The 12,956-nt window shown below is 45.9% G+C and overlaps 1 protein-coding gene across 1 annotated transcript in view; it reads left to right on the top strand.

The window, feature by feature from the left end:
* The first annotated feature begins 3,470 nt into the window (after window positions 1-3,470).
* The window catches only part of Rnf114 (ring finger protein 114), a 20,186-nt gene continuing 10,700 nt past the window's right edge, over window positions 3,471-12,956 (top strand). Inside the window, exons 1-3 of the mRNA XM_004636109.2 lie at window positions 3,471-3,636; window positions 8,930-9,080; window positions 12,862-12,951. Coding sequence (XP_004636166.1) covers window positions 3,494-3,636; window positions 8,930-9,080; window positions 12,862-12,951 — 384 coding nt within the window. The 5' untranslated portion in view covers window positions 3,471-3,493. The remainder of the gene's footprint in view (window positions 3,637-8,929; window positions 9,081-12,861; window positions 12,952-12,956) is intronic.

Raw genomic sequence — 12,956 nt, 5'->3', positions numbered from 1 at the left:
GCTGGCATGTGGTGCTGGGGGATTGAACCGTGGTCCCTGTGCTTTGCCAAGCTTGTTCCAAGTAGGTGCTTTAGACCACTGAGCCATCTCTCCAGCCCAGAAGCAACATTTTAATGGGCTCATTGCACTGTCTTTCCTGTTTTTGTTTTGTTTTTCTATTTGTGCTGATATTCACTACCATATCCCTTACAGGATGCTGGGCACTTAGAAGTTACTGGGTGAGATATCTACACACCAGTGTCTCCCTAGCAAAGCTCCTTGCAACCTGAGGCTCTGTCCTTTTTATTTGTATTTCCAGGATAAATACAGTAATCTAAGGGCCAGCATAGCAAACCCTTAAGAACTGGAACAAGGGAGGCCGCCTCCACCTGTAAGCCAGGGGATTCTGTGACACTCGTGTGCCCTCTAGTGGTACGGGTAGGAATTCCTCCTGGTTCTGTATCATGTCCACAATCCTAAAGAACCAGCTGAAATCAAGTTGAAATTATCCGCCCACAGATTTATAAATCTGATGCCTGGTGAAGTTAACTCTGCCAAGTGTAGGTAACTACAGTGATAGATTTTTAAATGCTTTCAGAGGTGAAGAGATAGAGGACTGAGGGTTACTTGATTTGAAGGCTGAGTTCCTAAATCATCTGAACTGCTCCTAATAGAACCACTCCTAGGGACTGGGGAGATGGCTCATAGGATAAGCGCTTGACTGGCGAACGCAAGGATCTCAGTTCAATCCCTGGTTCCACCAAAAAAAAAAAAAAAAAGAACCACTGCTAATTTTACTGAAAAAATGATGCTCGGAGCTTGAGAAGGCGGCAGACACCTGTAATTCCAACAGTCTGGGCAGTTGTGGGAGGAGGATTGCAAAATTCAAGCCTAGCCTCGGCAATTAAGCAACTTAGTCCTTGTCTAATAAATTTTTTTAAAGGGGTGGGTTGGGAATGTAGCTCAGTGCAAAAGCTCTGGGTTCAATCCTCAGTACTGGAAAGAAAGCAGGCATGATGGCACACACCTGTAACCCCAGGAAGCTTGCTACGAGTTCAAGGCCAGCCTGAGAGTTCAACAGAGAGACTGTCGAAAGAAAGAAACAAACAAACAAGAAAAACGGCTAGTGAAATGGTCAGGTAACAAACACAAGAGGAGCTAGAAGGGCAAGCAACATGAAAGATTAATTTTTGTTTTTTTTATTTTTTTTTTTAATTTTTTTTAATTATTTATTTTTATTTATTACATTTATTTATTGTGTGTGTGTGTGGCCCGCTCAGCCCACCAGGGGGCGCGGCTGGCTGGCATGTGGCGCTGGGGGATCGAACCGCGGTCCCTGTGCTTTGCTTAGCTTGTTCTAAGTAGGTGCTTTAGACCACTGAGCCATCTCACCAGCCTTTTTGTTTTTTTTAAAAGGGGGAAATCTGGGGCCAGGAGATGGCTCAGTAGAATGAGCACTTCCCATGGCAAGCGCAAGGGCCTGAGTACAATCCCCAGTTCCGCTAAAAAAAACAAAACAAAACAAAACAAAAAAGGGAGAAAACTGGGGAGGCTGAGTCAGGAGGACCCCTGAGTCTCAGCTGCGTCTCGGGACCCTGTACCAAATAAATAAATATATCAATGGCTTAAAAGGGGGGGGGAGCAAGTCTTCCTGCAGGCCCAGGACCCAAGCCCTAGACCCAAGCCTCTCTTCCTAATGAAAGCTACTGGTGCCGGATTCTCAGGAGCCCTTCCAGCAAGGTGCTCAGTTCACAGGTTTGCTCAGGACCTTGTCCGCTTTAGCCTTAAAAGATTGCATAGGGCCAGGGAGATGGCTCAGTGGAATAAGCGCTTCTCTGGCAAGCGCAAGGGCCTGAGTTCAATCCCTGGTTCTGCAAAAAAAAAAAAAAAAAAATTGCATCCTGGGAACCCTTCCATTTAAGGTAAACCTGGGCAGCGGATCCCCCTACCTGCACAAAGCCTCTATCCATCTGGCAGACATATACTACTCACACCACTCAGCTCTGTAATGTTTTGCAGATCATTCCATATCAGATGTATATTTTGTTTTATTTCTACACAGGATCTCACCAGGTACCCCAGGCTGGCCTTGAATAGCAGCAGGCTTCCCGAATGCTGGGATCCCAGGTGGGCCCCACCACACCCGACAAATCCTCTGACTTTTTTTGAGACATATCCTCTCGCTATGCATGCAGTTCAGGAAGGCCTTGAGCTCACTTTGTAGCCCAGGCTCGTCTGGAACTCCATCATCCTCTTTCCTCGGCCTCCTAGCCTTCTGAGTGCTGAGATTACGGGTGTGCCCAATCCTGATTTAGAAATTAAAGATACAGCAGTAAACATAGACAAAAACACTTGTCCTCCTGGAGTTGAAAGTCAGCAATTAATCTGCTGTGTTTATTTGTGCCCTGGCCACTACGCAGGTTGCCTCCAGCCTTTTCTCACTCTGACCACTGCTATCCTGGACATCTGCATGGCGGCATCTCTCCAACAGGAGTGAGCCAAGTGAGCTTTCGCAGCCACACCATCCAACAGAACTGTCTGCAATGATGGAATATTCTAGGTCTGCTACTAAAACCTAGAAATATGAGTAGTGAGACTGAAGAATTCTAATTTTAATTTTTTTCCACTACTGGTGATTGAACCCAGATCCTTCACACTGAGCTGCATCCCAACCCTTTTTCGTTTTTTATTGAGACAGGGTCTCACTAAGTTGCTCAGACTGGCTTGGAACTTGAGTCCGCTTGCCTCTGCTTTCCAGGGTGCTGAGATTATAGGCACTCAGCGCCACGCTCAAACGTTTAATTAAAATGTATTTAAATTCACAGAGCCCTAAGTGCTGCACAGCACGACCCTAAAAGTCTTGAAAACAGAAAATGTAAATCAAGGGTGCGCACTCTTGCAATCTAGATATCTGCAGCTACATAAATTACCCCAAACTTTTTTTTGAGAGAGGGTCTCTGTATGTAGTTCAGGTTGGCCTTGAACTCACGATGTAGTCCAGGCTGGTCTTGCAGCACTCCTCTCCCGCCTCAGCCTCCCATGTCCTGGGACTGCAGGCCTGAGCCACTGTGCCTGTGGCTTCTTGTACAAAGTACTGTCTCAATCCTCGTGGATTGGGCTGGGGAGATGGCTCGCTCAGAAGCGCAAGGGTCTGAGTTCAATCCTTGGTTCCGCCAAAAAAAAAAAAAAAAAAAAAGAAGAAGAAAGTTCATGGTCAATCCTTGGGGTAAGGAGGGCAAGCGTAGTGTGGCTGGGCTTTTATATTCTCACCAGGCTGTAATCCACGTGCTGGATGGGCTACACGCTCATCTAGTACCTCAACTGGACAGGAAGCGGGAAAGAAACGCATCTGAAGCTGAGGTAGCTGGCAGAACACTCTTCAGCTCGCAGGGACCGGAAGTCCCGCCCCTCCCCTCCCCGCCCCGCCGGGCATAGCCCCGCCCCTCACGCAGGCCCCGCCCCGCCCCAGCTACTCAGTCTCGGACGAAGTCGCGCGTTGGTCCGCGGCGGCAAGATGGCGGCGCAACAGCAGGCCTGGGCGGCCGCTACGCAGCTGGCGGCGGGGCCCGCCGCGGAGGCAGACCCGCTAGCTCGCTTCACTTGTCCCGTGTGCTTAGAAGTGTACGAGAAGCCGGTGCAGGTGCCCTGCGGACACGTGTAAGTGGGAGCCGGTGGTGGGAGCGCCTGTCCGGGTGGGAAATGGAGCTGAGGAGCGACTCCGGACCGGAGGGTCTGAGGTTGGGGCGAGACCACCGGCGGCCGCAGGGCCTCCCCTCCCGGCTTCCCGACGCCGAGCGAGCCGGGGGCGCTGTCCCGGCTGCGAGCGCCCGCCGTGTCGGGCTCCTCCAGTAGCGACCGCGGAGTCACAGCGTCCCACGGGCCCGCTGGGGTCCGGAGCCCGCCCCGGTTTCCTCTCAGCAGTCCGCGTGTCTGTCCATAAATGTACTCCCCGGGCGTCCGTGATCGGTCTGCCGAGTATTTCTAGTAAGCTAAAGTTGGAGAAACAGAACTAGACAGGAGAACAAAAGGGAAGTCCTTGTGCAGATCGGCTTTAACGCGACAGGGCGTGTGGGTGGCCGATAGGGGTGACTGGCGTTTCTGCTACTTGCGTATGAAGTTTGTTCCATTCTGTTTTTAATGGCCTGCAGACTGTTGCAGTGTAGACTGGTTGTGACAATGAAAGGCGAGTGTAGCTGTGACCAACCAGTACAGTCCTGGGTTGCGTAGGTGCTTGAGGTGGAGGGGATTTAAATCAGAAACCTTGTGCATACGCACACCCACCCCAGAGCCGAACGAATCAGGGAATATGGCCTTTTGTCTTGGAGGTGACACTTCCTCCGTGGCCTCCCTCGATATTTTTCATGGGCATCACTTTGGCCTAGATCTTGGGGACCGCTTTACTCGTCAGGTCAGCCGATGTTGTAGCTACCTGCTGGGGCCCAGGGCATTATTGCTGCAGGTGTCCGGTTGCAAGAGCGGGGGAGGGGTGCTGGCAGCTGTTTTACAGGTGGATGAACTCAGGGGACAGGCTCGCCAAAAGTCTATGCTCAGGTGTATTGAAGGCGCCTGTTCGGCAAACCCAGCGAACACTACTTGCCACCTGGCGAGGGCTCCGCAGCCACACTGACTGCAAGTGGCTGCTTCGTGTACACGAAGCTCCTCCAGCGTCAGGCTATTCCTCTTTGTAGACTAGTTAACCTGAAAATCTCAACCCTCGTCTGTACCTCTCCCAAAACCCTCTCAAGCTTCGAGTCCCAGTTTAAATGACCTCCGCAGTTCTCTCTCGGAACTGCCTTACCTTTTCCTTGCATGGAGCAACGCTTAGGAATCAAAAGGGCAATAACGGAAGAAAAAAAAGGGGGGGGCAATAACGGTTAGCGTTTTGGGTGTTTTGGTGTTTTTTTTTTTTTGCCCCTCATTGAATCTCAGTGTCTGAGCCCCAAATTCCAGTCGTCCACTCAGCTGTAGGCTGGTGCTCTGGCACATTGTTGGGTCGAGTAAGGTGATTCTGCCCTCAGTTTACAATCCAGCAAATTGATTATAAATAACAACTAATAAATATTCAAACCTTTGTGCATATGCTCAGTGCACCAGGAGGATATTGTTGGGTTGGGCAAGGCTCGCTCGGGTTGGGTATTAACATCTTGTGAAAGAGAGACTTGGCCCAGCAGTTTACCAGTGGGCAAATGGCACAGTTTGAGGTTTCATAAGTCAGAGGGCAGGGAGCAGCGCTGGGATTCAGCCTTACCTCTGCTCATAGTACTCGTTCTGTTTGTTCAGTTCAGCTGTGACAGATGGAGGCTCCCTTGGGCCCCTGCCAGTACTTTGTGCTTTACCTACTTGATTTTTAACTCTTGTGCCTGGAAACTTGAGCATCACTGCAGGTGTAGGTGACACATTAGAATTTTTTATTAAACTTTATTTCAAACCCAAAATGTCTGTATTCTTCCAGAGAAATACAGCTGGAGAAGGCTGGTGGCTAGATGCCCAAGAGTGGGAGTTTATACGCAGCACTGAGACAGGCTAGAATATCCGGAAGGCTAAAGTAAAAGAACCACTAGGAGGAAATAGAAACTAAAAGCTAACCCCAAAGCTATTTAAAAGCAGACTGAGTCAGGCTTAGGATTCTGTGGTTCAATCCCCAGATCCTCATGCCTTACCAGACCTGCCCTTAAGGCATCCTGAGCCTGCCAAAACAAAAAAATCCTTCTGAACTTTTTGGGGTCAGGGAGATGGCTCAGTAGAATAAGCACTTGCCTGGCAAGCACGAGGGCCTGAGTTCAGTCCCCAATTCCACTAAATAAATAAATAAAATAAAAGCAGACTTGCTAAAGCAGAACCTGAGCCAGGTGTAGTGGTACACACTTATAATCCCAGTACCAGGGAGGCTGAGGCAGAGGTAGGAGGATTGTTGCGAGTTTGAGACCAGTTTGGGCTACAAAGTGAGCTCAAGTCCAGCCTGAACCATGTAGCAAGACCCTGCCTCAAAAAGACAAAGCAGGACCTGGTAGCACATGCCTGTAAATCCACATTCTGGGAGGCTGAAGCAGAAGGATACCAGCCTGAGGATTAGACCTTGTTTCAAAATTTAAAATAATTATAAAGGGTTGGGATGCAGTCAGTACAAATACGTGGGTTCAACCTTTAGCATGCCCCCCCCCATTGTTTGTTGGGTGTAACTCATATAACGGGGCTTCTGAACATTTTTAGGGATTTTTTTTTTTTTTTTTTTGGTGAAATTGGGGATTGAACTCAGGCTCTTGCACTTGCCAGGGAAGCGCTTATTCCACTGAGCCATCTCTCCGGCCCCTATCTCAACATTTTTGATAGGCCAGCTATACCACATAGTAATCTTAGTAAGCTGCTGGTACCTATACACTGGTCTGGTTTCACTGTGACACTGCTCTTTGGTCATGCTGGAGACCTGCCTTTGCCAGGAGGCAGCACAGCAATGCCAGAGGCTCCACTCGCCCTCATCTCTTTTGCCTGTCTTGGTAGAGTCTGCCACACCCATCACAGCCCCACCCCACCCATCGTGGCCCCACTCCTTTGCGATTGGTATCACATCTTTGTGGACCATTTCACTTTCATTTCTGCATGTGTCCTAATTAAGTCTGAGTATTCAGATGTCACTTCTTCCTAGAAACTTCATGTGATCACACCAGCCCATTTGTCTTGATTCATATGTTTAATCACTTTATGAGATTAACATGTGATTTACTGCATTCTAGAATGTACTATTATGAGCACAGTGATTTTTGTCACTTTTATACTTTGTCCTCAGCGGTGAATGAATAGGCCCTGTTGCCTCTCAGGCTAGTCTGGAATTTTTTTTTTTTTTTTGGTGGAACTGGGGATTGAACTCAGGCCCTTGTGTTTGCCAGGGAAGCGCTTATTCCACTGAGCCATCTCCCTGGCCCTGCTAGTCTGGAATTTTGCCTGGCAGCCTTGACATCTAGTTTGATGGGAAAGAAGTTGGGGGGGTGGGGAGAAGTTCCTAGGAGGCAGTATAACAATCATCAAGTTTGCAGAAGATTGCCTTTGATTATATATGCCGAGTTCTGGCAGATTTTGTTAATCTTGCCTTAAAATCTAAACAGATTGGAGCCAGGTGTGGTAGGACGGGCCTTTAGTACCAGCTACTCAAAAAGGCTGAGTTGAGAGGGTCACATGAGCCCACAAATTTGAGACCAGCTTGGGCACATAATGAGATGGCCATCTCCAAAAGAAAAAAAAAAAAAAAAATTGTACCTGGGTGTGATGGTGCATGTCTATAATCCCAGCAGGAAAGTCATTTAGTTCAAGCCTGAGCTACATAGTGAGACCCTGTCTCAAAAAACAAAACAGGGGCCAGGGAGATGGCTCAGTGGAATAAGCGCTTCCCTGGCAAGTGCAAGGGCTTGAGTTCAATCCTCGGTTCCACAAAAACCAAAACAAAACGCCCAACGAAGTTGAAAAATTTGTTAAAGTAGCCATAGTTCTTTTCATGACTTATGACGCATTCTTTCATAAACGGTGTCTCAGTCTCATCACCTGCCTAGGCTTCGGGGTAGAAACTCAGCATTGGCTTTTCCAAATTCAGTAAGTTACCAAAAGAACTGACTGGGGCTGGGGAGATAGCTCAGTAGAATAAGCACTTGCAAGGGCCTGAGTTCAATCCCACAGTACCACCAAAAACAACAACAGGAGCCGGGGAGATGGCTCAGTGGAATAAGTGCTTCCCTGGCAAGTGCAAGGGTCTGAATTTAATCCCCGGTTCTGCAAAAAAGAAAAAACAAAAACCAACAACAACAAAAACAAATTGAACTGACTACTTGTGAATCATTTCCTGAGTTCATGCTCATTTGCACCATCAGGCCCGTGCATCTCTTGTGGTTTTTTGTTTTTTTTTTTTTCCCCCTTATTACCTCACCTAACAAAACAGAAGCCATTTTGGCCATGATGCACAAGGGATATTATTTTTCTGAAACTTGGATTTGATCTTTATGATAGCTTGTGAACATGTTAAAGCTCTGGCTCAACCTTCAATTGTAGCTCAGTAGTAAAATTTTTACCTAGCCTGTGAGAAGCCATGGATTCAGCTGACATCTCCTCCCATAAAAAGTTAAAAACAAAAACAAACAAAAACCTTTGTGTCCCCTACTGCTTTAGGAGGACGTTTATTAGATTTTTATTCTCTCAAGTGCATCATAAATTTCAAGTGTTGCCGGGTGTGGTGGCCCACACCTGTAATCCAGCACACAGGAGGCTGAGGCAAGAGGATCATTTCAAGTTCCAGACCAGGCTGGGCTACAAAGTGAGCTCAAGGCCAACCTGAACTGCATAGCGAGACCCTTTCTCAAAAAGACAAAAAAAAAAAAAAATTAATTTATAGAGTTAAAGGTGTGAAATAAGCCTCTCTTAACCTCTAGGTGAGCTATTTCAAGGCTAATAGTGGACGGCCTCTGAGGTTTTACTAGCTCTGTTCTCGGGTTGTAACTAGCTGCTCTTAGCTTTGTTTTCCCATAGTGCTTTGCTTTCTCCTCTAATGGTAGCAGTTCCCATTTATTGTGCATTTCATATGTGCTACATATTGTAGGAAGAGTCTGCTATATTCCATCCTCCCAGCAATTCTAGAAATAGAACTACTGAGGAGAAAAACCGAGCTTCAGGAAATCCTCCCAAGATCCCTCAGTGGCAGGAGCTAAAATTTGGACCTGCAACCATAACGTCTTTCTCTGTATATCACCATGAAATGTAGTTCGCATTTATTCTGACGTTGGATCTGTGTGTTCTTCAGTCCCTCTCTACCCCCGTTTGCAGTTTTTTTCAGTGCTCAAGGGCTTAATGTTTGAATTAGTAGGGAATAAGTTTTTAATCCATTATTCACCGATGTTGTTAAAAGTTGATCCCCATGTGTCGTCTTGTCTCCACAATGCATGACAGAGGTTCTCTGTGTGTCTTGTTCTAGCTTTTGCTCTGCATGCCTGCAGGAATGTCTGAAGCCGAAGAAACCTGTCTGTGGGGTGTGTCGCAGCGCTCTGGCACCTGGCGTCCGAGCTGTGGAGCTCGAGCGGCAGATCGAGAGCACAGAGACTTCTTGCCATGGCTGCCGTAAGAACGTATGTGGGAGTAATGTGAAGAGTCTGTGTCTGTCAGAGATGAGAGGGGTTGAAGTGTAATGCTGTTGCCACATTGTTCGTGAAGTTAGAGCATGACTCAGTGACTAACAGCACTTGTGTGTGCCAGGTATCTCTGGTGATAACGAAGCTATTTTCATTTCTGTGATCTTACTGGTTTTGGTGGTTGGTTTTTTTTTTTTTTTTATGAGTTGGTTTAAGCTATTGTATATTTGGCTTTGAAAGCCAAACAAATGACTTACCTCAGTTTTTTCCTATAATAGATCCATTTTCCAAAATATCATGATTATTTTGTTTGGTATTCGGTACAGGGAATCGAGATCAGGACCTTGTGCTTGCCAGGCAAACACTGTGCCACTGAGCTATATCCCTGGCCCAATATCAGGATTTTTTAAAAAGCCAGTCAGTGACTCAAAAGTTATTTGCTCCAATGAGTATGAAGGGAAGCTTCATAATCTACACACTGGAGATAAATTTAATGGTTCAAGCCAGGCGTGGTAATGCACGCCTGTATTCCCCCCACTGGAGAGGCTGAGGTGGGAGGATTGCTGTGAGTTCAAGGCCAGCCTGGACTCAATGAGACCCTGTCTCAAAAGATTATAGGAAAAGAAAATTTTTTAATAGTTCAACTTTTTAGCACTTAGCAGGGAGGAACTATGGAATAAAAGTTAATCAGAAATCATAATAGTAATATTTTGAAAAGCACCCACTGTGTAACCATGTTAGAGTCAGGTATAACTGCTGCTAGAAAGGATGACTACTTGCTCTTTTACTTTTTCAAGAAATGCACATAGGGCCGGGGAGATGGCTCAGTGGAATAAGCGCTTCTCTGGCAAGCGCGAGGACCTGAGTTCAATCCCCGGTTCTGCAAAAAAAAAAAAAAAAGAAAGAAAGAAATGCACATAGCCTTATTTTTCTTTATAGTTTTATTTTTCAGTCATGACCATTTTATTAGTTCAGTAAAAAAATATATAAAATAATAGGACTAGGGATGTAGCTCAGTGGTATGGTGCCTATCTGACAAGCACCAAGTCCTGAGTTCGAGTCCCAGTAGCAATAAATAAAGTACTCTAGGTTCTCCAGGGATGGTCACTTTGAACGTGGTTCCATTTAGAACACTGCCTGGCATTTTCTACCCTTTGACAAACACTGATGTAAAAGTATTACGAACAAAAATGTCATTTTTTTTTTTTTAAACTGGGATCTTTTTGGAGTTTGTATGTTCAAGACAGGGTCTCTATATGTAGTTCAGGCTGGCCTTGCACTCTGTAGGTGAACTTGCAGTGATCCTCCTGCCTCAGCTTTCTGAGAGCTGGGATTGTGAGCATGTGCCACCACACTCGACCTAATGGGGTCATATACATATTTCTTCTGCTTCACACTTTTTTTTTGTTTGCTGAACCGGGGATTGAACTCAGGCCCTTGCGCTTGCCAGGGAAGCGCTTATTCCACTGAGCCATCTCCCTGGCTCCTTGCTTTACACTTTTGAAGATTTTATTTCACTGACTTATTCGACAGCCTTGTGTGTCCATATCATTCTATTTAACACTGCTGTGTGGGTGGCCATAACACAACGATGCCCCCCCAAAAAAAAAAAACAAAAACGCCGCAGCACAGCTATGCATTACCTTCTCCTGCCTTTCACGGTGACTTAGGGTTAGGAGTGCACAGCAGTGTGATTCTGCTGCACTGCTGTACAAGGCTGCTTCCCATCCTTTTTACTTGGGGGTACCTTACTTAAACACTTACGTTCAACAAGTTCTTGAGCTGAGGTAAGACACAATCATCAAGGTAAGCCAGCGCCCAGAGAATGGATTTTTTCCATACAGTTTCCTTTAACTTAAAACCTTAAGGTAATGAAATAAAATATCCTATTGTTTTATCCTTCTTACATGAATGGTGCTCTTTTCTCCCCCTGTATGTTTTTTGTTTTCTCCATTTTAAAGATTAGTGATTATACTGTGGCACACCTCCAAAGATTTTCTTCTTTCTTCTCCTCTGTCTTCATTCCTTACGCTTTTTCTTTAAGAAAACCAGAGTGCCTGCTTGGCAAGCGCAAGGTTGTGAGTTCAATCCCCAGTACCATCAAAAAAAAAAGGAAAGAAAAAGAAAACCAGAGTTCTATCTGAGACTAGGGATGTAGCTTAGTGGCAGAGCTTGCCTAGTGTGTCTGACCTGAATCCTGTCAGCACAGCAAAAATAGGGTCTGAGCATATATGTGTGTGTGAGGCTCTGGGTCTGGTCCCCAGCTTTACATGGAGAGAGGGGCCAGGCATGAGTGTGCATACCTGTAACTGAAGATTTGGGAGGCTGAGACAGGGAGATCACTAGTTTGAGCCCCACCTGGGCAAGTTAGCAAGGTACTGTCTCAAAAAGCAAAGATGGCATAAGGGATATAGCTCTGTATAGAAGTCCTGGGCTCAGACCCTAGTAGCACTGCAAAAAACGCAGAATTCATGTTTTTTTTTTCTCTCCATCTTACTTTGCACATCCTATATATATATTTTTTTTAATTTTTTATTTTTTTTGGTGGAACCAGGGATTGAACTCAGGCCCTTGCGCTTGCCAGGGAAGCGCTTATTCTACTGAGCCATCTCCCCAGCCCCCTTTTTTTTTTTGCACATCCTATAGTTTATATGAACTAATTCAGATTTCAGTTTTGTCAAGATCATTTAGGCCGGGAATGGTGGTACATACCTGTAATCCCAGCACTTGGAAAGCTAAGGCAGGAGGATTGTTTCAAGTCCAAGATCAGCGTGGGCTACAAAATGAGCTCAAGGCCAGCCTGAACTGCATAGTGAAACCCTGTCTCAAAAAAAAAAAAAAAAAAAAAAGAGTCCAGGCACGGTGGCACGCGCCTGTAATCCCAGCCATGGGGAGGCAGAAACTGGGAGGATCGCTACAACCTATGTAGTGAGACCCTGCACACACACACACACACACACACACACACAAAGGGGCGGGGGAGGGGTTGGGGAAATAGCTCAATAGAATAAGCACTTGCCTGGCAAGCAAAAGGGCCTGAGTTCAATCTCTGGTTCTGCAAAAAAAAATCATTTATCAACTCTTGCATAGTAGTACATAATTGTAATCCCATTTACTCGGGAGGCTGAGGCAGAAAGGTTACAAATTCAAGGTCAGGCTGGGCAACTTAATGACAGGCTTTGTCCAAGATGAAATTTTCTGTCTCAAGATAAAACTTTTGAAAGGCTGGAGATCTAGCTTAATGGTAGAGCACTTGACTAGTGTGTTTGAGGCCTGGGTTTGATCTCTGTAGTCCCTCTCCACTTCATTTGTCCTAACCTGATGATTGATACTTAAATCAGGGTTACTAACCCATGTCCCTTTTACCTCACTGATCAGTTTTCAGTGCTGGACGTGGAGTGTGGCTCTTGGCTTGCTGGAAGATGACTTATTTATTTATTTATTTATTTTTTCGGAACCAGCAAAGACTGCTAGTTTAAATGCAAGATGGAAAACTGGATTTGGAGCAAGTCTATAAGTAGAAAGCATATCATGAGTGAAACAGGTCCCCATCATGAGTGAAACAGGTCCCCTGAATTATTTTATGGTGGAAATAGATGTGAATTGGCCTAGTGAAATGTTAGCATTAATATGAATGTGTACAATAGGGTCTTGCCCCATTTATGTGTTTAGGAATATTGATTGTTCACCAAGATGGTATAGATTGCCCTTGCTTTAGGACTCTCTGCCTGATAAAAGATTTTCACTAACTTGTGGGTTCTGATTCTTCCTTTTTAAGTTCTTCCTGTCTAAGATCCGGGCCCATGTGGCCACCTGCTCCAAATACCAGAATTACATCATGGAAGGAGTGAAGGCTACCACGAAGGATGCATC

The sequence above is a fragment of the Octodon degus genome, unplaced genomic scaffold, assembly GCF_000260255.1.
Source record: "Octodon degus isolate 3935 unplaced genomic scaffold, OctDeg1.0 scaffold00077, whole genome shotgun sequence".
Classification (NCBI taxonomy): domain Eukaryota; kingdom Metazoa; phylum Chordata; class Mammalia; order Rodentia; family Octodontidae; genus Octodon; species Octodon degus.
This window is presented reverse-complemented; position numbering and strand designations above follow the sequence as displayed.